This window comes from Petromyzon marinus (assembly GCF_048934315.1).
Source record: "Petromyzon marinus isolate PM22_M1 ecotype Great Lakes invasive population chromosome 78 unlocalized genomic scaffold, UKy_Petmar_22M1.pri1.0 chr78_unloc.3, whole genome shotgun sequence".
Classification (NCBI taxonomy): domain Eukaryota; kingdom Metazoa; phylum Chordata; class Hyperoartia; order Petromyzontiformes; family Petromyzontidae; genus Petromyzon; species Petromyzon marinus.
In genome coordinates this window covers 69157-92548 of record NW_027422627.1, presented here as the reverse complement: position 1 = coordinate 92548, position 23392 = coordinate 69157, and the positions used below count along the sequence as shown (strand labels likewise).

Sequence of the window (23392 nt, the reverse complement as noted above, 5' to 3'; positions counted from 1 at the left end):
GGAGTCTGGAGCGAGGATCAGGAGTGGAGTCTGGAGCGAGGATCAGGAGTGGAGTCTGGAGCGAGGATCAGGAGTGGAGTCTGGAGCGAGGATCAGGAGTGGAGTCTGGAGCGAGGATCAGGAGTGGAGTGGAGTCTGGAGGGAGGATCAGGAGTGGAGTGGAGTCTGGAGCGAGGATCAGGAGTGGAGTGGAGTCTGGAGCGAGGATCAGGAGTGGAGTGGAGTCTGGAGCGAGGATCAGGAGTGGAGTGGAGTCTGGAGCGAGGATCAGGAGTGGAGTGGAGTCTGGAGCGAGGATCAGGAGTGGAGTCTGGAGCGAGGATCAGGAGTGGAGTCTGGAGCGAGGTTCCGGAGTGGAATCTGGATTGAGGGAGTGGAATCTGGAGCGAGGATCAGGAGTGGAGTCTGGAGTGAGGATCAGGAGTGGAATCTGGAGTGGAATCTGGATTGAGGGAGTGGAGTCTGGAGCGAGGATCAGGAGTGGAGTCTGGAGCGTGGATCAGGAGTGGAGTGGAGTGTGGAGCGAGGATCTGGAGTGGAGTGGAGTCTGGAGCGAGGATCAGGAGTGGAGTCTGGAGGGAGCATCAGGAGTGGAGTCTGGAGCGAGGATCAGGAGTGGATTCTGGAGCGAGGATCAGGAGTGGAGTGGAGTCTGGAGCGAGGATCAGGAGTGGAGTGGAGTCTGGAGTGAGGATCAGGAGTGGAGTCTGGAGCGAGGATCAGGAGTGGAGTGGAGTCTGGAGTGAGGATCAGGAGTGGAGTCTGGAGCAAGGATCAGGAGTGGAGTGGAGTCTGGAGCGAGGATCAGGAGTGGAGTCTGGAGGGAGCATCAGGAGTGGAGTCTGGAGCGAGGATCAGGAGTGGATTCTGGAGCGAGGATCAGGAGTGGAGTGGAGTCTGGAGCGAGGATCAGGAGTGGAGTGGAGTCTGGAGTGAGGATCAGGAGTGGAGTCTGGAGCGAGGATCAGGAGTGGAGTGGAGTCTGGAGTGAGGATCAGGAGTGGAGTCTGGAGCGAGGATCAGGAGTGGAGTCTGGAGCGAAGATCAGGAGTGGAGTCTGGAGCGAGGATCAGGAGTGGAGTCTGGAGCGAGGATCAGGAGTGGAGTCTATAGCGAAGATCAGGAGTGGAGTCTGGAGCGAGGATCAGGAGTGGAGTCTGGAGCGAGCATAAGGAGTGGAGTCTGGAGCGAGCATCAGGAGTGGAGTCTGGAGCGAGCATCAGGAGTGGAGTCTGGAGCGAGCATCAGGAGTGGAGTCTGGAGCGAGGATCAGGAGTGGAGTCTGGAGCGAGGATCAGGAGTGGAGTCTGGAGCGAGGATGTGGAGTGGAGTCTGGAGCGAGGATGTGGAGTGGAGTCTGGAGCGAAGATCAGGAGTGGAGTCTGGAGCGAGGATCAGGAGTGGAGTGGAGTCTGGAGCGAGGATCAGGAGAGGAGTGGAGTCTGGAGCGAGGATCAGGAGTGGAGTCTGGAGTGAGCATCAGGAGTGGAGTCTGGAGCGAGGATCAGGAGTGGAGTCTGGAGCAAGGATCAGGAGTGGAGTGGAGTCTGGAGCGAGGATCAGGAGTGGAGTGGCGTCTGGAGCGAGGATCAGGAGTGGAGTCTAGAGCGAGGATCAGGAGTGGAGTCTGGAGCGAGGATCTGGAGTGGAGTCTGGAGCGAAGTTCCGGAGTGGAATCTAGAGTGAGGATCTGGATTGAGGACCTGGAGTGGAGTCTGGAGCGAGGATCAGGAGTGGAGTCTGGAGCGAGGATCAGGAGTGGAGTCTGGAGCGAGGATCTGGAGTGGAGTCTGGAGTGAGGATCAGGAGTGGAGTCTGGAGCGAGGATCAGGAGTGGAGTCTGGAGCGAGGATCTGGAGTGGAGTCTGGAGCGAGGATCAGGAGTGGAGTCTGGAGCGAGGATCAGGAGTGCGAGTCTGGAGCGAGGATCAGGAGTGGAGTCTGGAGCGAGGATCAGGAGTGGAGTCTGGAGTCTGGAGCGAGGATCAGGAGTGGAGTCTGGAGCGAGGATCAGGAGTGGAGTCTGGAGCGAGGATCAGGAGTGGAGTCTGGAGCGAGGATCAGGAGTGGAGTCTGGAGCGAGGATCAGGAGTGGAGTCTGGAGCGAGGATCAGGAGTGGAGTCTGGAGCGAGGATCAGGAGTGGAGTCTGGAGCGAGGATCAGGAGTGGAGTCTGGTGCGAGGATCAGGAGTGGAGTGGAGTCTGGAGCGAGGATCAGGAGTGGAGTGGCGTCTGGAGCGAGGATCAGGAGTGGAGTCTAGAGCGAGGATCAGGAGTGGAGTCTGGAGCGAGGATCTGGAGTGGAGTCTGGAGCGAAGTTCCGGAGTGGAATCTAGAGTGAGGATCTGGATTGAGGACCTGGAGTGGAGTCTGGAGCGAGGATCAGGAGTGGAGTCTGGAGCGAGGATCAGGAGTGGAGTCTGGAGCGAGGATCTGGAGTGGAGTCTGGAGTGAGGATCAGGAGTGGAGTCTGGAGCGAGGATCAGGAGTGGAGTCTGGAGCGAGGATCTGGAGTGGAGTCTGGAGCGAGGATCAGGAGTGGAGTCTGGAGCGAGGATCAGGAGTGCGAGTCTGGAGCGAGGATCAGGAGTGGAGTCTGGAGCGAGGATCAGGAGTGGAGTCTGGAGTCTGGAGCGAGGATCAGGAGTGGAGTCTGGAGCGAGGATCAGGAGTGGAGTCTGGAGCGAGGATCAGGAGTGGAGTCTGGAGCGAGGATCAGGAGTGGAGTCTGGAGCGAGGATCAGGAGTGGAGTCTGGAGCGAGGATCAGGAGTGGAGTCTGGAGCGAGGATCAGGAGTGGAGTCTGGAGCGAGGATCAGGAGTGGAGTCTGGTGCGAGGATCAGGAGTGGAGTGGAGTCTGGAGCGAGGATCAGGAGTGGAGTGGAGTCTGGTGTGAGGATCAGGAGTGGAGTGGAGTCTGGAGCGAGGATCAGGAGTGGAGTGGCGTCTGGAGCGAGGATCTGGAGCGAGGATCAGGAGTGGAGTCTGGAGCGAGGATCAGGAGTGGAGTCTGGAGCGAGGATCAGGAGTGGAGTCTGGAGCGAGGATCAGGAGTGGAGTCTGGAGCGAGGATCAGGAGTGGAGTCTGGAGCGAGGATCAGGAGTGGAGTGGAGTCTGGAGCGAGGATCAGGAGTGGAGTGGAGTCTGGAGCGAGGATCAGGAGTGGAGTGGAGTCTGGAGCGAGGATCAGGAGTGGAGTGGAGTCTGGAGCGAGGATCAGGAGTGGAGTGGAGTCTGGAGCGAGGATCAGGAGTGGAGTGGAGTCTGGAGCGAGGATCAGGAGTGGAGTGGAGTCTGGAGCGAGGATCAGGAGTGGAGTCTGGAGCGAGGATCAGGAGTGGAGTTTGGAGCGAGGTTCCGGAGTGGAATCTGGATTGAGGGAGTGGAGTCTGGAGCGAGGATCAGGAGTGGAGTCTGGAGTGAGGATCAGGAGTGGAATCTGGAGTGGAATCTGGATTGAGGGAGTGGAGTCTGGAGCGAGGATCAGGAGTGGAGTCTGGAGCGTGGATCAGGAGTGGAGTGGAGTCTGGAGCGAGGATCAGGAGTGGAGTGGAGTCTGGAGCGAGGATCAGGAGTGGAGTGGAGTCTGGAGCGAGGATCAGGAGTGGAGTGGCGTCTGGAGCGAGGATCAGGAGTGGAGTCTAGAGCGAGGATCAGGAGTGGAGTCTGGAGCGAGGATCTGGAGTGGAGTCTGGAGCGAAGTTCCGGAGTGGAATCTAGAGTGAGGATCTGGATTGAGGACCTGGAGTGGAGTCTGGAGCGAGGATCAGGAGTGGAGTCTGGAGCGAGGATCAGGAGTGGAGTCTGGAGCGAGGATCTGGAGTGGAGTCTGGAGTGAGGATCAGGAGTGGAGTCTGGAGCGAGGATCAGGAGTGGAGTCTGGAGCGAGGATCTGGAGTGGAGTCTGGAGCGAGGATCAGGAGTGGAGTCTGGAGCGAGGATCAGGAGTGCGAGTCTGGAGCGAGGATCAGGAGTGGAGTCTGGAGCGAGGATCAGGAGTGGAGTCTGGAGTCTGGAGCGAGGATCAGGAGTGGAGTCTGGAGCGAGGATCAGGAGTGGAGTCTGGAGCGAGGATCAGGAGTGGAGTCTGGAGCGAGGATCAGGAGTGGAGTCTGGAGCGAGGATCAGGAGTGGAGTCTGGAGCGAGGATCAGGAGTGGAGTCTGGAGCGAGGATCAGGAGTGGAGTCTGGAGCGAGGATCAGGAGTGGAGTCTGGTGCGAGGATCAGGAGTGGAGTGGAGTCTGGAGCGAGGATCAGGAGTGGAGTGGAGTCTGGTGTGAGGATCAGGAGTGGAGTGGAGTCTGGAGCGAGGATCAGGAGTGGAGTGGCGTCTGGAGCGAGGATCTGGAGCGAGGATCAGGAGTGGAGTCTGGAGCGAGGATCAGGAGTGGAGTCTGGAGCGAGGATCAGGAGTGGAGTCTGGAGCGAGGATCAGGAGTGGAGTCTGGAGCGAGGATCAGGAGTGGAGTCTGGAGCGAGGATCAGGAGTGGAGTGGAGTCTGGAGCGAGGATCAGGAGTGGAGTGGAGTCTGGAGCGAGGATCAGGAGTGGAGTGGAGTCTGGAGCGAGGATCAGGAGTGGAGTGGAGTCTGGAGCGAGGATCAGGAGTGGAGTGGAGTCTGGAGCGAGGATCAGGAGTGGAGTGGAGTCTGGAGCGAGGATCAGGAGTGGAATGGAGTCTGGAGCGAGGATCAGGAGTGGAGTCTGGAGCGAGGATCAGGAGTGGAGTCTGGAGCGAGGTTCCGGAGTAGAATCTGGATTGAGGGAGTGGAGTCTGGAGCGAGGATCAGGAGTGGAGTCTGGAGTGAGGATCAGGAGTGGAATCTGGAGTGGAATCTGGATTGAGGGAGTGGAGTCTGGAGCGAGGATCAGGAGTGGAGTCTGGAGCGTGGATCAGGAGTGGAGTGGAGTGTGGAGCGAGGATCTGGAGTGGAGTGGAGTCTGGAGCGAGGATCAGGAGTGGAGTCTGGAGGGAGCATCAGGAGTGGAGTCTGGAGCGAGGATCAGGAGTGGATTCTGGAGCGAGGATCAGGAGTGGAGTGGAGTCTGGAGCGAGGATCAGGAGTGGAGTGGAGCCTGGAGTGAGGATCAGGAGTGGAGTCTGGAGCGAGGATCAGGAGTGGAGTGGAGTCTGGAGTGAGGATCAGGAGTGGAGTCTGGAGCAAGGATCAGGAGTGGAGTGGAGTCTGGAGCGAGGATCAGGAGTGGAGTCTGGAGGGAGCATCAGGAGTGGAGTCTGGAGCGAGGATCAGGAGTGGATTCTGGAGCGAGGATCAGGTGTGGAGTGGAGTCTGGAGCGAGGATCAGGAGTGGAGTGGAGTCTGGAGTGAGGATCAGGAGAGGAGTCTGGAGCGAGGATCAGGAGTGGAGTGGAGTCTGGAGTGAGGATCAGGAGTGGAGTCTGGAGCGAGGATCAGGAGTGGAGTCTGGAGCGAAGATCAGGAGTGGAGTCTGGAGCGAGGATCAGGAGTGGAGTCTGGAGCGAGGATCAGGAGTGGAGTCTGGAGCGAGGATCAGGAGTGGAGTCTGGAGCGAGGATCAGGAGTGGAGTCTGGAGCGAGGATCAGGAGTGGAGTCTGGAGCGAGGATCAGGAGTGGAGTCTGGAGCGAGGATCAGGAGTGGAGTCTGGAGCGAAGATCAGGAGTGGATTCTGGAGCGAGGATCAGGAGTGGAGTCTATAGCGAAGATCAGGAGTGGAGTCTGGAGCGAGGATCAGGAGTGGAGTCTGGAGCGAGCATAAGGAGTGGAGTCTGGAGCGAGCATCAGGAGTGGAGTCTGGAGCGAGCATCAGGAGTGGAGTCTGGAGCGAGCATCAGGAGTGGAGTCTGGAGCGAGGATCAGGAGTGGAGTCTGGAGCGAGGATCAGGAGTGGAGTCTGGAGCGAGGATGTGGAGTGGAGTCTGGAGCGAGGATGTGGAGTGGAGTCTGGAGCGAAGATCAGGAGTGGAGTCTGGAGCGAGGAACAGGAGTGGAGTGGAGTCTGGAGCGAGGATCAGGAGAGGAGTGGAGTCTGGAGCGAGGATCAGGAGTGGAGTCTGGAGTGAGCATCAGGAGTGGAGTCTGGAGCGAGGATCAGGAGTGGAGTCTGGAGCAAGGATCAGGAGTGGAGTGGAGTCTGGAGCGAGGATCAGGAGTGGAGTTGCGTCTGGAGCGAGGATCAGGAGTGGAGTCTAGAGCGAGGATCAGGAGTGGAGTCTGGAGCGAGGATCTGGAGTGGAGTCTGGAGCGAAGTTCCGGAGTGGAATCTAGAGTGAGGATCTGGATTGAGGACCTGGAGTGGAGTCTGGAGCGAGGATCAGGAGTGGAGTCTGGAGCGAGGATCAGGAGTGGAGTCTGGAGCGAGGATCTGGAGTAGAGTCTGGAGTGAGGATCAGGAGTGGAGTCTGGAGCGAGGATCAGGAGTGGAGTCTGGAGCGAGGATCTGGAGTGGAGTCTGGAGCGAGGATCTGGAGTGGAGTCTGGAGCGAGGATCAGGAGTGGAGTCTGGAGCGAGGATCAGGAGTGCGAGTCTGGAGCGAGGATCAGGAGTGGAATCTGGAGCGAGGATCAGGAGTGGAGTGGAGTCTGGTGTGAGGATCAGGAGTGGAGTGGAGTCTGGAGCGAGGATCAGGAGTGGAGTGGCGTCTGGAGCGAGGATCTGGAGCGAGGATCAGGAGTGGAGTCTGGAGCGAGGATCAGGAGTGGAGTCTGGAGCGAGGATCAGGAGTGGAGTCTGGAGCGAGGATCAGGAGTGGAGTCTGGAGCGAGGATCAGGAGTGGAGTGGAGTCTGGAGCGAGGATCAGGAGTGGAGTGGAGTCTGGAGCGAGGATCAGGAGTGGAGTGGAGTCTGGAGCGAGGATCAGGAGTGGAGTGGAGTCTGGAGCGAGGATCAGGAGTGGAGTGGAGTCTGGAGCGAGGATCAGGAGTGGAGTCTGGAGCGAGGATCAGGAGTGGAGTCTGGTGCGAGGATCAGGAGTGGAGTGGAGTCTGGAGCGAGGATCAGGAGTGGAGTGGAGTCTGGTGTGAGGATCAGGAGTGGAGTGGAGTCTGAGCGAGGATCAGGAGTGGAGTGGCGTCTGGAGCGAGGATCTGGAGCGAGGATCAGGAGTGGAGTCTGGAGCGAGGATCAGGAGTGGAGTCTGGAGCGAGGATCAGGAGTGGAGTCTGGAGCGAGGATCAGGAGTGGAGTCTGGAGCGAGGATCAGGAGTGGAGTCTGGAGCGAGGATCAGGAGTGGAGTGGAGTCTGGAGCGAGGATCAGGAGTGGAGTGGAGTCTGGAGCGAGGATCAGGAGTGGAGTGGAGTCTGGAGCGAGGATCAGGAGCGGAGTGGAGTCTGGAGCGAGGATCAGGAGTGGAGTGGAGTCTGGAGCGAGGATCAGGAGTGGAGTGGAGTCTGGAGCGAGGATCAGGAGTGGAGTGGAGTCTGGAGCGAGGATCAGGAGTGGAGTGGCGTCTGGAGCGAGGATCTGGAGCGAGGATCAGGAGTGGAGTCTGGAGCGAGGATCAGGAGTGGAGTCTGGAGCGAGGATCAGGAGTGGAGTCTGGAGCGAGGATCAGGAGTGGAGTCTGGAGCGAGGATCAGGAGTGGAGTGGAGTCTGGAGCGAGGATCAGGAGTGGAGTGGAGTCTGGAGCGAGGATCAGGAGTGGAGTGGAGTCTGGAGCGAGGATCAGGAGTGGAGTGGAGTCTGGAGCGAGGATCAGGAGTGGAGTGGAGTCTGGAGCGAGGATCAGGAGTGGAGTCTGGAGCGAGGATCAGGAGTGGAGTCTGGTGCGAGGATCAGGAGTGGAGTGGAGTCTGGAGCGAGGATCAGGAGTGGAGTGGAGTCTGGTGTGAGGATCAGGAGTGGAGTGGAGTCTGGAGCGAGGATCAGGAGTGGAGTGGCGTCTGGAGCGAGGATCTGGAGCGAGGATCAGGAGTGGAGTCTGGAGCGAGGATCAGGAGTGGAGTCTGGAGCGAGGATCAGGAGTGGAGTCTGGAGCGAGGATCAGGAGTGGAGTCTGGAGCGAGGATCAGGAGTGGAGTCTGGAGCGAGGATCAGGAGTGGAGTGGAGTCTGGAGCGAGGATCAGGAGTGGAGTGGAGTCTGGAGCGAGGATCAGGAGTGGAGTGGAGTCTGGAGCGAGGATCAGGAGCGGAGTGGAGTCTGGAGCGAGGATCAGGAGTGGAGTGGAGTCTGGAGCGAGGATCAGGAGTGGAGTGGAGTCTGGAGCGAGGATCAGGAGTGGAGTGGAGTCTGGAGCGAGGATCAGGAGTGGAGTCTGGAGCGAGGATCAGGAGTGGAGTCTGGAGCGAGGTTCCGGAGTGGAATCTGGATTGAGGGAGTGGAGTCTGGAGCGAGGATCAGGAGTGGAGTCTGGAGTGAGGATCAGGAGTGGAATCTGGAGTGGAATCTGGATTGAGGGAGTGGAGTCTGGAGCGAGGATCAGGAGTGGAGTCTGGAGCGTGGATCAGGAGTGGAGTGGAGTGTGGAGCGAGGATCTGGAGTGGAGTGGAGTCTGGAGCGAGGATCAGGAGTGGAGTCTGGAGGGAGGATCAGGAGTGGAGTCTGGAGCGAGGATCAGGAGTGGATTCTGGAGCGAGGATCAGGAGTGGAGTGGAGTCTGGAGCGAGGATCAGGAGTGGAGTGGAGTCTGGAGTGAGGATCAGGAGTGGAGTCTGGAGCGAGGATCAGGAGTGGAGTGGAGTCTGGAGTGAGGATCAGGAGTGGAGTCTGGAGCAAGGATCAGGAGTGGAGTGGAGTCTGGAGCGAGGATCAGGAGTGGAGTCTGGAGGGAGCATCAGGAGTGGAGTCTGGAGCGAGGATCAGGAGTGGATTCTGGAGCGAGGATCAGGAGTGGAGTGGAGTCTGGAGCGAGGATCAGGAGTGGAGTGGAGTCTGGAGTGAGGATCAGGAGTGGAGTCTGGAGCGAGGATCAGGAGTGGAGTGGAGTCTGGAGTGAGGATCAGGAGTGGAGTCTGGAGCGAGGATCAGGAGTGGAGTCTGGAGCGAAGATCAGGAGTGGAGTCTGGAGCGAGGATCAGGAGTGGAGTCTGGAGCGAGGATCAGGAGTGGAGTCTGGAGCGAGGATCAGGAGTGGAGTCTGGAGCGAGGATCAGGAGTGGAGTCTGGAGCGAGGATCAGGAGTGGAGTCTGGAGCGAGGATCAGGAGTTTAGTCTGGAGCGAGGATCAGGAGTGGAGTCTGGAGCGAGGATCAGGAGTGGAGTCTGGAGCGAAGATCAGGAGTGGATTCTGGAGCGAGGATCAGGAGTGGAGTCTATAGCAAAGATCAGGAGTGGAGTCTGGAGCGAGGATCAGGAGTGGAGTCTGGAGCGAGCATAAGGAGTGGAGTCTGGAGCGAGCATCAGGAGTGGAGTCTGGAGCGAGCATCAGGAGTGGAGTCTGGAGCGAGCATCAGGAGTGGAGTCTGGAGCGAGGATCAGGAGTGGAGTCTGGAGCGAGGATCAGGAGTGGAGTCTGGAGCGAGGATGTGGAGTGGAGTCTGGAGCGAGGATGTGGAGTGGAGTCTGGAGCGAAGATCAGGAGTGGAGTCTGGAGCGAGGATCAGGAGTGGAGTGGAGTCTGGAGCGAGGATCAGGAGAGGAGTGGAGTCTGGAGCGAGGATCAGGAGTGGAGTCTGGAGTGAGCATCAGGAGTGGAGTCTGGAGCGAGGATCAGGAGTGGAGTCTGGAGCAAGGATCAGGAGTGGAGTGGAGTCTGGAGCGAGGATCAGGAGTCGAGTTGCGTCTGGAGCGAGGATCAGGAGTGGAGTCTAGAGCGAGGATCAGGAGTGGAGTCTGGAGCGAGGATCTGGAGTGGAGTCTGGAGCGAAGTTCCGGAGTGGAATCTAGAGTGAGGATCTGGATTGAGGACCTGGAGTGGAGTCTGGAGCGAGGATCAGGAGTGGAGTCTGGAGCCAGGATCAGGAGTGGAGTCTGGAGCGAGGATCTGGAGTGGAGTCTGGAGTGAGGATCAGGAGTGGAGTCTGGAGCGAGGATCAGGAGTGGAGTCTGGAGCGAGGATCTGGAGTGGAGTCTGGAGCGAGGATCTGGAGTGGAGTCTGGAGCGAGGATCAGGAGTGGAGTCTGGAGCGAGGATCAGGAGTGCGAGTCTGGAGCGAGGATCAGGAGTGGAATCTGGAGCGAGGATCAGGAGTGGAGTGGAGTCTGGTGTGAGGATCAGGAGTGGAGTGGAGTCTGGAGCGAGGATCAGGAGTGGAGTGGCGTCTGGAGCGAGGATCTGGAGCGAGGATCAGGAGTGGAGTCTGGAGCGAGGATCAGGAGTGGAGTCTGGAGCGAGGATCAGGAGTGGAGTCTGGAGCGAGGATCAGGAGTGGAGTCTGGAGCGAGGATCAGGAGTGGAGTGGAGTCTGGAGCGAGGATCAGGAGTGGAGTGGAGTCTGGAGCGAGGATCAGGAGTGGAGTGGAGTCTGGAGCGAGGATCAGGAGTGGAGTGGAGTCTGGAGCGAGGATCAGGAGTGGAGTGGAGTCTGGAGCGAGGATCAGGAGTGGAGTCTGGAGCGAGGATCAGGAGTGGAGTCTGGTGCGAGGATCAGGAGTGGAGTGGAGTCTGGAGCGAGGATCAGGAGTGGAGTGGAGTCTGGTGTGAGGATCAGGAGTGGAGTGGAGTCTGAGCGAGGATCAGGAGTGGAGTGGCGTCTGGAGCGAGGATCTGGAGCGAGGATCAGGAGTGGAGTCTGGAGCGAGGATCAGGAGTGGAGTCTGGAGCGAGGATCAGGAGTGGAGTCTGGAGCGAGGATCAGGAGTGGAGTCTGGAGCGAGGATCAGGAGTGGAGTCTGGAGCGAGGATCAGGAGTGGAGTGGAGTCTGGAGCGAGGATCAGGAGTGGAGTGGAGTCTGGAGCGAGGATCAGGAGTGGAGTGGAGTCTGGAGCGAGGATCAGGAGCGGAGTGGAGTCTGGAGCGAGGATCAGGAGTGGAGTGGAGTCTGGAGCGAGGATCAGGAGTGGAGTGGAGTCTGGAGCGAGGATCAGGAGTGGAGTGGAGTCTGGAGCGAGGATCAGGAGTGGAGTGGCGTCTGGAGCGAGGATCTGGAGCGAGGATCAGGAGTGGAGTCTGGAGCGAGGATCAGGAGTGGAGTCTGGAGCGAGGATCAGGAGTGGAGTCTGGAGCGAGGATCAGGAGTGGAGTCTGGAGCGAGGATCAGGAGTGGAGTGGAGTCTGGAGCGAGGATCAGGAGTGGAGTGGAGTCTGGAGCGAGGATCAGGAGTGGAGTGGAGTCTGGAGCGAGGATCAGGAGTGGAGTGGAGTCTGGAGCGAGGATCAGGAGTGGAGTGGAGTCTGGAGCGAGGATCAGGAGTGGAGTCTGGAGCGAGGATCAGGAGTGGAGTCTGGTGCGAGGATCAGGAGTGGAGTGGAGTCTGGAGCGAGGATCAGGAGTGGAGTGGAGTCTGGTGTGAGGATCAGGAGTGGAGTGGAGTCTGGAGCGAGGATCAGGAGTGGAGTGGCGTCTGGAGCGAGGATCTGGAGCGAGGATCAGGAGTGGAGTCTGGAGCGAGGATCAGGAGTGGAGTCTGGAGCGAGGATCAGGAGTGGAGTCTGGAGCGAGGATCAGGAGTGGAGTCTGGAGCGAGGATCAGGAGTGGAGTCTGGAGCGAGGATCAGGAGTGGAGTGGAGTCTGGAGCGAGGATCAGGAGTGGAGTGGAGTCTGGAGCGAGGATCAGGAGTGGAGTGGAGTCTGGAGCGAGGATCAGGAGCGGAGTGGAGTCTGGAGCGAGGATCAGGAGTGGAGTGGAGTCTGGAGCGAGGATCAGGAGTGGAGTGGAGTCTGGAGCGAGGATCAGGAGTGGAGTGGAGTCTGGAGCGAGGATCAGGAGTGGAGTCTGGAGCGAGGATCAGGAGTGGAGTCTGGAGCGAGGTTCCGGAGTGGAATCTGGATTGAGGGAGTGGAGTCTGGAGCGAGGATCAGGAGTGGAGTCTGGAGTGAGGATCAGGAGTGGAATCTGGAGTGGAATCTGGATTGAGGGAGTGGAGTCTGGAGCGAGGATCAGGAGTGGAGTCTGGAGCGTGGATCAGGAGTGGAGTGGAGTGTGGAGCGAGGATCTGGAGTGGAGTGGAGTCTGGAGCGAGGATCAGGAGTGGAGTCTGGAGGGAGCATCAGGAGTGGAGTCTGGAGCGAGGATCAGGAGTGGATTCTGGAGCGAGGATCAGGAGTGGAGTGGAGTCTGGAGCGAGGATCAGGAGTGGAGTGGAGTCTGGAGTGAGGATCAGGAGTGGAGTCTGGAGCGAGGATCAGGAGTGGAGTGGAGTCTGGAGTGAGGATCAGGAGTGGAGTCTGGAGCAAGGATCAGGAGTGGAGTGGAGTCTGGAGCGAGGATCAGGAGTGGAGTCTGGAGGGAGCATCAGGAGTGGAGTCTGGAGCGAGGATCAGGAGTGGATTCTGGAGCGAGGATCAGGAGTGGAGTGGAGTCTGGAGTGAGGATCAGGAGTGGAGTGGAGTCTGGAGTGAGGATCAGGAGTGGAGTCTGGAGCGAGGATCAGGAGTGGAGTGGAGTCTGGAGTGAGGATCAGGAGTGGAGTCTGGAGCGAGGATCAGGAGTGGAGTCTGGAGCGAAGATCAGGAGTGGAGTCTGGAGCGAGGATCAGGAGTGGAGTCTGGAGCGAGGATCAGGAGTGGAGTCTGGAGCGAGGATCAGGAGTGGAGTCTGGAGCGAGGATCAGGAGTGGAGTCTGGAGCGAGGATCAGGAGTGGAGTCTGGAGCGAGGATCAGGAGTTTAGTCTGGAGCGAGGATCAGGAGTGGAGTCTGGAGCGAGGATCAGGAGTGGAGTCTGGAGCGAAGATCAGGAGTGGATTCTGGAGCGAGGATCAGGAGTGGAGTCTATAGCAAAGATCAGGAGTGGAGTCTGGAGCGAGGATCAGGAGTGGAGTCTGGAGCGAGCATAAGGAGTGGAGTCTGGAGCGAGCATCAGGAGTGGAGTCTGGAGCGAGCATCAGGAGTGGAGTCTGGAGCGAGCATCAGGAGTGGAGTCTGGAGCGAGGATCAGGAGTGGAGTCTGGAGCGAGGATCAGGAGTGGAGTCTGGAGCGAGGATGTGGAGTGGAGTCTGGAGCGAGGATGTGGAGTGGAGTCTGGAGCGAAGATCAGGAGTGGAGTCTGGAGCGAGGATCAGGAGTGGAGTGGAGTCTGGAGCGAGGATCAGGAGAGGAGTGGAGTCTGGAGCGAGGATCAGGAGTGGAGTCTGGAGTGAGCATCAGGAGTGGAGTCTGGAGCGAGGATCAGGAGTGGAGTCTGGAGCAAGGATCAGGAGTGGAGTGGAGTCTGGAGCGAGGATCAGGAGTGGAGTTGCGTCTGGAGCGAGGATCAGGAGTGGAGTCTAGAGCGAGGATCAGGAGTGGAGTCTGGAGCGAGGATCTGGAGTGGAGTCTGGAGCGAAGTTCCGGAGTGGAATCTAGAGTGAGGATCTGGATTGAGGACCTGGAGTGGAGTCTGGAGCGAGGATCAGGAGTGGAGTCTGGAGCCAGGATCAGGAGTGGAGTCTGGAGCGAGGATCTGGAGTGGAGTCTGGAGTGAGGATCAGGAGTGGAGTCTGGAGCGAGGATCAGGAGTGGAGTCTGGAGCGAGGATCTGGAGTGGAGTCTGGAGCGAGGATCTGGAGTGGAGTCTGGAGCGAGGATCAGGAGTGGAGTCTGGAGCGAGGATCAGGAGTGCGAGTCTGGAGCGAGGATCAGGAGTGGAATCTGGAGCGAGGATCAGGAGTGGAGTGGAGTCTGGTGTGAGGATCAGGAGTGGAGTGGAGTCTGGAGCGAGGATCAGGAGTGGAGTGGCGTCTGGAGCGAGGATCTGGAGCGAGGATCAGGAGTGGAGTCTGGAGCGAGGATCAGGAGTGGAGTCTGGAGCGAGGATCAGGAGTGGAGTCTGGAGCGAGGATCAGGAGTGGAGTCTGGAGCGAGGATCAGGAGTGGAGTGGAGTCTGGAGCGAGGATCAGGAGTGGAGTGGAGTCTGGAGCGAGGATCAGGAGTGGAGTGGAGTCTGGAGCGAGGATCAGGAGTGGAGTGGAGTCTGGAGCGAGGATCAGGAGTGGAGTGGAGTCTGGAGCGAGGATCAGGAGTGGAGTGGAGTCTGGAGCGAGGATCAGGAGTGGAGTCTGGAGCGAGGATCAGGAGTGGAGTCTGGAGCGAGGTTCCGGAGTGGAATCTGGATTGAGGGAGTGGAGTCTGAAGCGAGGATCAGGAGTGGAGTCTGGAGTGAGGATCAGGAGTGGAATCTGGAGTGGAATCTGGATTGAGGGAGTGGAGTATGGAGCGAGGTTCCGGAGTGGAATCTGGATTGAGGGAGTGGAGTCTGGAGCGAGGATCAGGAGTGGAGTCTGGAGTGAGGATTAGGAGTGGAATCTGGAGTGGAATCTGGATTGAGGGAGTGGAGTCTGGAGCGAGGATCAGGAGTGGAGTCTGGAGCGTGGATCAGGAGTGGAGTGGAGTGTGGAGCGAGGATCTGGAGTGGAGTGGAGACTGGAGCGAGGATCAGGAGTGGAGTCTGGAGGGAGCATCAGGAGTGGAGTCTGGAGCGAGGATCAGGAGTGGATTCTGGAGCGAGGATCAGGAGTGGAGTGGAGTCTGGAGCGAGGATCAGGAGTGGAGTGGAGTCTGGAGTGAGGATCAGGAGTGGAGTCTGGAGCGAGGATCAGGAGTGGAGTGGAGTCTGGAGTGAGGATCAGGAGTGGAGTCTGGAGTGAGGATCAGGAGTGGAGTGGAGTCTGGAGCGAGGATCAGGAGTGGAGTCTGGAGGGAGCATCAGGAGTGGAGTCTGGAGCGAGGATCAGGAGTGGATTCTGGAGCGAGGATCAGGAGTGGAGTCTGGAGCGAGGATCAGGAGTGGAGTCTGGAGTGAGGATCAGGAGTGGAATCTGGAGTGGAATCTGGATTGAGGGAGTGGAGTCTGGAGCGAGGATCAGGAGTGGAGTGGAGTCTGGAGCGAGGATCAGGAGTGGAGTGGAGTCTGGAGCGAGGATCAGGAGTGGAGTCTGGAGCGAGGATCAGGAGTGGAGTCTGGAGCGAGGTTCCGGAGTGGAATCTGGATTGAGGGAGTGGAGTCTGGAGCGAGGATCAGGAGTGGAGTCTGGAGTGAGGATCAGGAGTGGAATCTGGAGTGGAATCTGGATTGAGGGAGTGGAGTCTGGAGCGAGGATCAGGAGTGGAGTCTGGAGCGTGGATCAGGAGTGGAGTGGAGTGTGGAGCGAGGATCTGGAGTGGAGTGGAGTCTGGAGCGAGGATCAGGAGTGGAGTCTGGAGGGAGGATCAGGAGTGGTGTCTGGAGCGAGGATCAGGAGTGGAGTCTGGAGCGAGGATCAGGAGTGGAGTGGAGTCTGGAGCGAGGATCAGGAGTGGAGTGGAGTCTGGAGTGAGGATCAGGAGTGGAGTCTGGAGTGAGGATCAGGAGTGGAGTGGAGTCTGGAGCGAGGATCAGGAGTGGAGTCTGGAGGGAGCATCAGGAGTGGAGTCTGGAGCGAGGATCAGGAGTGGATTCTGGAGCGAGGATCAGGAGTGGAGTCTGGAGCGAGGATCAGGAGTGGAGTCTGGAGCGAGGATCAGGAGTGGAGTCTGGAGCGAGGATCAGGAGTGGAGTCTGGAGCGAGGATCAGGAGTGGAGTCTGGAGCGAGGATCAGGAGTGGAGTCTGGAGCGAGGATCAGGAGTTTAGTCTGGAGCGAGGATCAGGAGTGGAGTCTGGAGCGAGGATCAGGAGTGGAGTCTGGAGCGAAGATCAGGAGTGGAGTCTGGAGCGAGGATCAGGAGTGGAGTCTGGAGCGAAGATCAGGAGTGGAGTCTGGAGCGAGGATCAGGAGTGGAGTCTGGAGCGAGCATCAGGAGTGGAGTCTGGAGCGAGCATCAGGAGTGGAGTCTGGAGCGAGCATCAGGAGTGGAGTCTGGAGCGAGCATCAGGAGTGGAGTCTGGAGCGAGGATCAGGAGTGGAGTCTGGAGCGAGGATCAGGAGTGGAGTCTGGAGCGAGGATGTGGAGTGGAGTCTGGAGCGAGGATCAGGAGTGGAGTCTGGAGCGAGGATCAGGAGTGGAGTGGAGTCTGGAGCGAGGATCAGGAGAGGAGTGGAGTCTGGAGCGAGGATCAGGAGTGGAGTCTGGAGTGAGCATCAGGAGTGGAGTCTGGAGCGAGGATCAGGAGTGGAGTCTGGAGCAAGGATCAGGAGTGGAGTGGAGTCTGGAGCGAGGATCAGGAGTGGAGTGGCGTCTGGAGCGAGGATCAGGAGTGGAGTCTAGAGCGAGGATCAGGAGTGGAGTCTGGAGCGAGGATCTGGAGTGGAGTCTGGAGCGAAGTTCCGGAGTGGAATCTAGAGTGAGGATCTGGATTGAGGACCTGGAGTGGAGTCTGGAGCGAGGATCAGGAGTGGAGTCTGGAGCGAGGATCAGGAGTGGAGTCTGGAGCAAGGATCAGGAGTGGAGTGGAGTCTGGAGCGAGGATCAGGAGTGGAGTTGCGTCTGGAGCGAGGATCAGGAGTGGAGTCTAGAGCGAGGATCAGGAGTGTAGTCTGGAGCGAGGATCTGGAGTGGAGTCTGGAGCGAGGATCAGGAGTGGAGTCTGGAGCGAGGATCAGGAGTGGAGTCTGGAGCGAGGATCTGGAGTGGAGTCTGGAGTGAGGATCAGGAGTGGAGTCTGGAGCGAGGATCAGGAGTGGAGTCTGGAGCGAGGATCTGGAGTGGAGTCTGGAGCGAGGATCAGGAGTGGAGTCTGGAGCGAGGATCAGGAGTGTGAGTCTGGAGCGAGGATCAGGAGTGGAATCTGGAGCGAGGATCAGGAGTGGAGTGGCGTCTGGAGCGAGGATCTGGAGCGAGGATCAGGAGTGGAGTCTGGAGCGAGGATCAGGAGTGGAGTCTGGAGCGAGGATCAGGAGTGGAGTCTGGAGCGAGGATCAGGAGTGGAGTGGAGTCTGGAGCGAGGATCAGGAGTGGAGTGGAGTCTGGAGCGAGGATCAGGAGTGGAGTGGAGTCTGGAGCGAGGATCAGGAGTGGAGTGGAGTCTGGAGCGAGTATCAGGAGTGGAGTGGAGTCTGGAGCGAGGATCAGGAGTGGAGTGGAGTCTGGAGCGAGGATCAGGAGTGGAGTGGAGTCTGGAGCGAGGATCAGGAGTGGAGTCTGGAGCGAGGATCAGGATTGGAGTCTGGAGCGAGGATCTGGAGTGGAGTCTGGAGTGAGGATCAGGAGTGGAGTCTGGAGCGAGGATCAGGAGTGGAGTCTGGAGCGAGGATCTGGAGTGGAGTCTGGAGCGAGGATCAGGAGTGGAGTCTGGAGCGAGGATCAGGAGTGCGAGTCTGGAGCGAGGATCAGGAGTGGAATCTGGAGCGAGGATCAGGAGTGGAGTGGAGTCTGGTGTGAGGATCAGGAGTGGAGTGGAGTCTGGAGCGAGGATCAGGAGTGGAGTGGCGTCTGGAGTGAGGATCTGGAGCAAGGATCAGGAGTGGAGTCTGGAGCGAGGATCAGGAGTGGAGTCTGGAGCGAGGATCAGGAGTGGAGTCTGGAGCGAGGATCAGGAGTGGAGTCTGGAGCGAGGATCAGGAGTGGAGTGGAGTCTGGAGCGAGGATCAGGAGTGGAGTGGAGTCTGAGCGAGGATCAGGAGTGGAGTGGAGTCTGGAGCGAGGATCAGGAGTGGAGTGGAGTCTGGAGCGAGGATCAGGAGTGGAGTGGAGTCTGGAGCGAGGATCAGGAATGGAGTGGAGTCTGGAGCAAGGATCAGGAGTGGAGTCTGGAGCGAGGATCAGGAGTGGAGTCTGGAGCGAGGTTCCGGAGTGGAATCTGGATTGAGGGAGTGGAGTCTGAAGCGAGGATCAGGAGTGGAGTCTGGAGTGAGGATCAGGAGTGGAATCTGGAGTGGAATCTGGATTGAGGGAGTGGAGTATGGAGCGAGGTTCCGGAGTGGAATCTGGATTGAGGGAGTGGAGTCTGGAGCGAGGATCAGGAGTGGAGTCTGGAGTGAGGATCAGGAGTGGAATCTGGAGTGGAATCTGGATTGAGGGAGTGGAGTCTGGAGCGAGGATCAGGAGTGGAGTCTGGAGCGTGGATCAGGAGTGGAGTGGAGTGTGGAGCGAGGATCTGGAGTGGAGTGGAGTCTGGAGCGAGGATCAGGAGTGGAGTGGAGTCTGGAGCGAGGATCAGGAGTGGAGTGGCGTCTGGAGCGAGGATCTGGAGCAAGGATCAGGAGTGGAGTCTGGAGCGAGGATCAGGAGTGGAGTCTGGAGCGAGGATCAGGAGTGGAGTCTGGAGCGAGGATCAGGAGTGGAGTCTGGAGCGAGGATCAGGAGTGGAGTGGAGTCTGGAGCGAGGATCAGGAGTGGAGTGGAGTCTGGAGCGAGGATCAGGAGTGGAGTGGAGTCTGGAGCGAGGATCAGGAGTGGAGTGGAGTCTGGAGCGAGGATCAGGAGTGGAGTGGAGTCTGGAGCGAGGATCAGGAATGGAGTGGAGTCTGGAGCGAGGATCAGGAGTGGAGTCTGGAGCGAGGATCAGGAGTGGAGTCTGGAGCGAGGTTCCGGAGTGGAATCTGGATTGAGGGAGTGGAGTCTGAAGCGAGGATCAGGAGTGGAGTCTGGAGTGAGGATCAGGAGTGGAATCTGGAGTGGAATCTGGATTGAGGGAGTGGAGTATGGAGCGAGGTTCCGGAGTGGAATCTGGATTGAGGGAGTGGAGTCTGGAGCGAGGATCAGGAGTGGAGTCTGGAGTGAGGATCAGGAGTGGAATCTGGAGTGGAATCTGGATTGAGGGAGTGGAGTCTGGAGCGAGGATCAGGAGTGGAGTCTGGAGCGTGGATCAGGAGTGGAGTGGAGTGTGGAGCGAGGATCTGGAGTGGAGTGGAGTCTGGAGCGAGGATCAGGAGTGGAGTCTGGAGGGAGCATCAGGAGTGGAGTCTGGAGCGAGGATCAGGAGTGGATTCTGGAGCGAGGATCAGGAGTGGAGTGGAGTCTGGAGCGAGGATCAGGAGTGGAGTGGAGTCTGGAGTGAGGATCAGGAGTGGAGTCTGGAGCGAGGATCAGGAGTGGAGTGGAGTCTGGAGTGAGGATCAGGAGTGGAGTCTGGAGTGAGGATCAGGAGTGGAGTGGAGTCTGGAGCGAGGATCAGGAGTGGAGTCTGGAGGGAGCATCAGGAGTGGAGTCTGGAGCGAGGATCAGGAGTGGATTCTGGAGCGAGGATCAGGAGTGGAGTGGAGTCTGGAGCGAGGATCAGGAGTGGAGTGGAGTCTGGAGTGAGGATCAGGAGTGGAGTCTGGAGCGAGGATCAGGAGTGGAGTGGAGTCTGGAGTGAGGATCAGGAGTGGAGTCTGGAGCGAGGATCAGGAGTGGAGTCTGGAGCGAAGATCAGGAGTGGAGTCTGGAGCGAGGATCAGGAGTGGAGTCTGGAGCGAGGATCAGGAGTGGAGTCTGGAGCGAGGATCAGGAGTGGAGTCTGGAGCGAGGATCAGGAGTGGAGTCTGGAGCGAGGATCAGGAGTGGAGTCTGGAGCGAGGATCAGGAGTTTAGTCTGGAGCGAGGATCAGGAGTGGAGTCTGGAGCGAGGATCAGGAGTGGAGTCTGGAGCGAAGATCAGGAGTGGAGTCTGGAGCGAGGATCAGGAGTGGAGTCTGGAGCGAAGATCAGGAGTGGAGTCTGGAGCGAGGATCAGGAGTGGAGTCTGGAGCGAGCATCAGGAGTGGAGTCTGGAGCGAGCATCAGGAGTGGAGTCTGGAGCGAGCATCAGGAGTGGAGTCTGGAGCGAGCATCAGGAGTGGAGTCTGGAGCGAGGATCAGGAGTGGCGTCTGGAGCGAGGATCAGGAGTGGAGTCTGGAGCGAGGATGTGGAGTGGAGTCTGGAGCGAGGATCAGGAGTGGAGTCTGGAGCGAGGATCAGGAGTGGAGTGGAGTCTGGAGCGAGGATCAGGAGAGGAGTGGAGTCTGGAGCGAGGATCAGGAGTGGAGTCTGGAGTGAGCATCAGGAGTGGAGTCTGGAGCGAGGATCAGGAGTGGAGTCTGGAGCAAGGATCAGGAGTGGAGTCTGGAGCGAGGATCAGGAGTGGAGTGGCGTCTGGAGCGAGGATCAGGAGTGGAGTCTAGAGCGAGGATCAGGAGTGGAGTCTGGAGCGAGGATCTGGAGTGGAGTCTGGAGCGAAGTTCCGGAGTGGAATCTAGAGTGAGGATCTGGATTGAGGACCTGGAGTGGAGTCTGGAGCGAGGATCAGGAGTGGAGTCTGGAGCGAGGATCAGGAGTGGAGTCTGGAGCAAGGATCAGGAGTGGAGTGGAGTCTGGAGCGAGGATCAGGAGTGGAGTTGCGTCTGGAGCGAGGATCAGGAGTGGAGTCTAGAGCGAGGATCAGGAGTGGAGTCTAGAGCGAGGATCAGGAGTGGAGTCTGGAGCGAGGATCTGGAGTGGAGTCTGGAGCGAAGTTCCGGAGTGGAATCTAGAGTGAGGATCTGGATTGAGGACCTGGAGTGGAGTCTGGAGCGAGGATCAGGAGTGGAGTCTGGAGCGAGGATCAGGAGTGGAGTCTGGAGCGAGGATCTGGAGTGGAGTCTGGAGTGAGGATCAGGAGTGGAGTCTGGAGCGAGGATCAGGAGTGGAGTCTGGAGCGAGGATCTGGAGTGGAGTCTGGAGCGAGGATCTGGAGTGGAGTCTGGAGCGAGGATCAGGAGTGGAGTCTGGAGCGAGGATCAGGAGTGCGAGTCTGGAGCGAGGATCAGGAGTGGAATCTGGAGCGAGGATCAGGAGTGGAGTGGAGTCTGGTGTGAGGATCAGGAGTGGAGTGGAGTCTGGAGCGAGGATCAGGAGTGGAGTGGCGTCTGGAGCGAGGATCTGGAGCGAGGATCAGGAGTGGAGTCTGGAGCGAGGATCAGGAGTGGAGTCTGGAGCGAGGATCAGGAGTGGAGTCTGGAGCGAGGATCAGGAGTGGAGTCTGGAGCGAGGATCAGGAGTGGAGTGGAGTCTGGAGCGAGGATCAGGAGTGGAGTGGAGTCTGGAGCGAGGATCAGGAGTGGAGTGGAGTCTGGAGCGAGGATCAGGAGTGGAGTGGAGTCTGGAGCGAGGATCAGGAGTGGAGTGGAGTCTGGAGCGAGGATCAGGAGTGGAGTCTGGAGCGAGGATCAGGAGTGGAGTCTGGAGCGAGGTTCCGGAGTGGAATCTGGATTGAGGGAGTGGAGTCTGAAGCGAGGATCAGGAGTGGAGTCTGGAGTGAGGATCAGTAGTGGAATCTGGAGTGGAATCTGGATTGAGGGAGTGGAGTATGGAGCGAGGTTCCGGAGTGGAATCTGGATTGAGGGAGTGGAGTCTGGAGCGAGGATCAGGAGTGGAGTCTGGAGTGAGGATCAGGAGTGGAATCTGGAGTGGAATCTGGATTGAGGGAGTGGAGTCTGGAGCGAGGATCAGGAGTGGAGTCTGGAGCGTGGATCAGGAGTGGAGTGGAGTGTGGAGCGAGGATCTGGAGTGGAGTGGAGTCTGGAGCGAGGATCAGGAGTGGAGTCTGGAGGGAGCATCAGGAGTGGAGTCTGGAGCGAGGATCAGGAGTGGATTCTGGAGCGAGGATCAGGAGTGGAGTGGAGTCTGGAGCGAGGATCAGGAGTGGAGTGGAGTCTGGAGTGAGGATCAGGAGTGGAGTCTGGAGCGAGGATCAGGAGTGGAGTGGAGTCTGGAGTGAGGATCAGGAGTGGAGTCTGGAGTGAGGATCAGGAGTGGAGTGGAGTCTGGAGCGAGGATCAGGAGTGGAGTCTGGAGGGAGCATCAGGAGTGGAGTCTGGAGCGAGGATCAGGAGTGGAATCTGGAGCGAGGATCAGGAGTGGAGTGGAGTCTGGTGTGAGGATCAGGAGTGGAGTGGAGTCTGGAGCGAGGATCAGGAGTGGAGTGGCGTCTGGAGCGAGGATCTGGAGCGAGGATCAGGAGTGGAGTCTGGAGCGAGGATCAGGAGTGGAGTCTGGAGCGAGGATCAGGAGTGGAGTCTGGAGCGAGGATCAGGAGTGGAGTCTGGAGCGAGGATCAGGAGTGGAGTGGAGTCTGGAGCGAGGATCAGGAGTGGAGTGGAGTCTGGAGCGAGGATCAGGAGTGGAGTGGAGTCTGGAGCGAGTATCAGGAGTGGAGTGGAGTCTGGAGCGAGGATCAGGAGTGGAGTGGAGTCTGGAGCGAGGATCAGGAGTGGAGTGGAGTCTGGAGCGAGGATCAGGAGTGGAGTCTGGAGCGAGGATCAGGAGTGGAGTCTGGAGCGAGGTTCCGGAGTGGAATCTGGATTGAGGGAGTGGAGTCTGAAGCGAGGATCAGGAGTGGAGTCTGGAGTGAGGATCAGGAGTGGAATCTGGAGTGGAATCTGGATTGAGGGAGTGGAGTATGGAGCGAGGTTCCGGAGTGGAATCTGGATTGAGGGAGTGGAGTCTGGAGCGAGGATCAGGAGTGGAGTCTGGAGTGAGGATCAGGAGTGGAATCTGGAGTGGAATTTGGATTGAGGGAGTGGAGTCTGGAGCGAGGATCAGGAGTGGAGTCTGGAGCGTGGATCAGGAGTGGAGTGGAGTGTGGAGCGAGGATCTGGAGTGGAGTGGAGTCTGGAGCGAGGATCAGGAGTGGAGTCTGGAGGGAGCATCAAGAGTGGAGTCTGGAGCGAGGATCAGGAGTGGATTCTGGAGCGAGGATCAGGAGTGGAGTGGAGTCTGGAGCGAGGATCAGGAGTGGAGTGGAGTCTGGAGTGAGGATCAGGAGTGGAGTCTGGAGCGAGGATCAGGAGTGGAGTGGAGTCTGGAGTGAGGATCAGGAGTGGAGTCTGGAGTGAGGATCAGGAGTGGAGTGGAGTCTGGAGCGAGGATCAGGAGTGGAGTCTGGAGGGAGCATCAGGAGTGGAGTCTGGAGCGAGGATCAGGAGTGGATTCTGGAGCGAGGATCAGGAGTGGAGTGGAGTCTGGAGCGAGGATCAGGAGTGGAGTGGAGTCTGGAGTGAGGATCAGGAGTGGAGTCTGGAGCGAGGATCAGGAGTGGAGTGGAGTCTGGAGTGAGGATCAGGAGTGGAGTCTGGAGTGAGGATCAGGAGTGGAGTCTGGAGCGAAGATCAGGAGTGGAGTCTGGAGCGAGGATCAGGAGTGGAGTCTAGAGCGAGGATCAGGAGTGGAGTCTGGAGCGAGGATCAGGAGTGGAGTCTGGAGCGAGGATCAGGAGTGGAGTCTGGAGCGAGGATCAGGAGTGGAGTCTGGAGCGAGGATCAGGAGTTTAGTCTGGAGCGAGGATCAGGAGTGGAGTCTGGAGCGAGGATCAGGAGTGGAGTCTGGAGCGAAGATCAGGAGTGGAGTCTGGAGCGAGGATCAGGAGTGGAGTCTGGAGCAAAGATCAGGAGTGGAGTCTGGAGCAAAGATCAGGAGTGGAGTCTGGAGCGAGGATCAGGAGTGGAGTCTGGAGCGAGCATCAGGAGTGGAGTCTGGAGCGAGCATCAGGAGTGGAGTCTGGAGCGAGCATCAGGAGTGGAGTC

At 58.8% G+C, this 23392-nt stretch overlaps 1 protein-coding gene across 1 annotated transcript in view; it reads left to right on the top strand.

The window, feature by feature from the left end:
* The window catches only part of LOC142908314 (uncharacterized), a 49090-nt gene extending 32398 nt beyond the window's left edge, over positions 1-16692 (top strand). Inside the window, exons 2-3 of the mRNA XM_076058838.1 lie at positions 13385-14106; positions 14766-16692. Coding sequence (XP_075914953.1) covers positions 13385-14106; positions 14766-15353 — 1310 coding nt within the window. The 3' untranslated portion in view covers positions 15354-16692. The remainder of the gene's footprint in view (positions 1-13384; positions 14107-14765) is intronic.
* The last annotated feature ends 6700 nt before the right edge of the window (positions 16693-23392 follow it).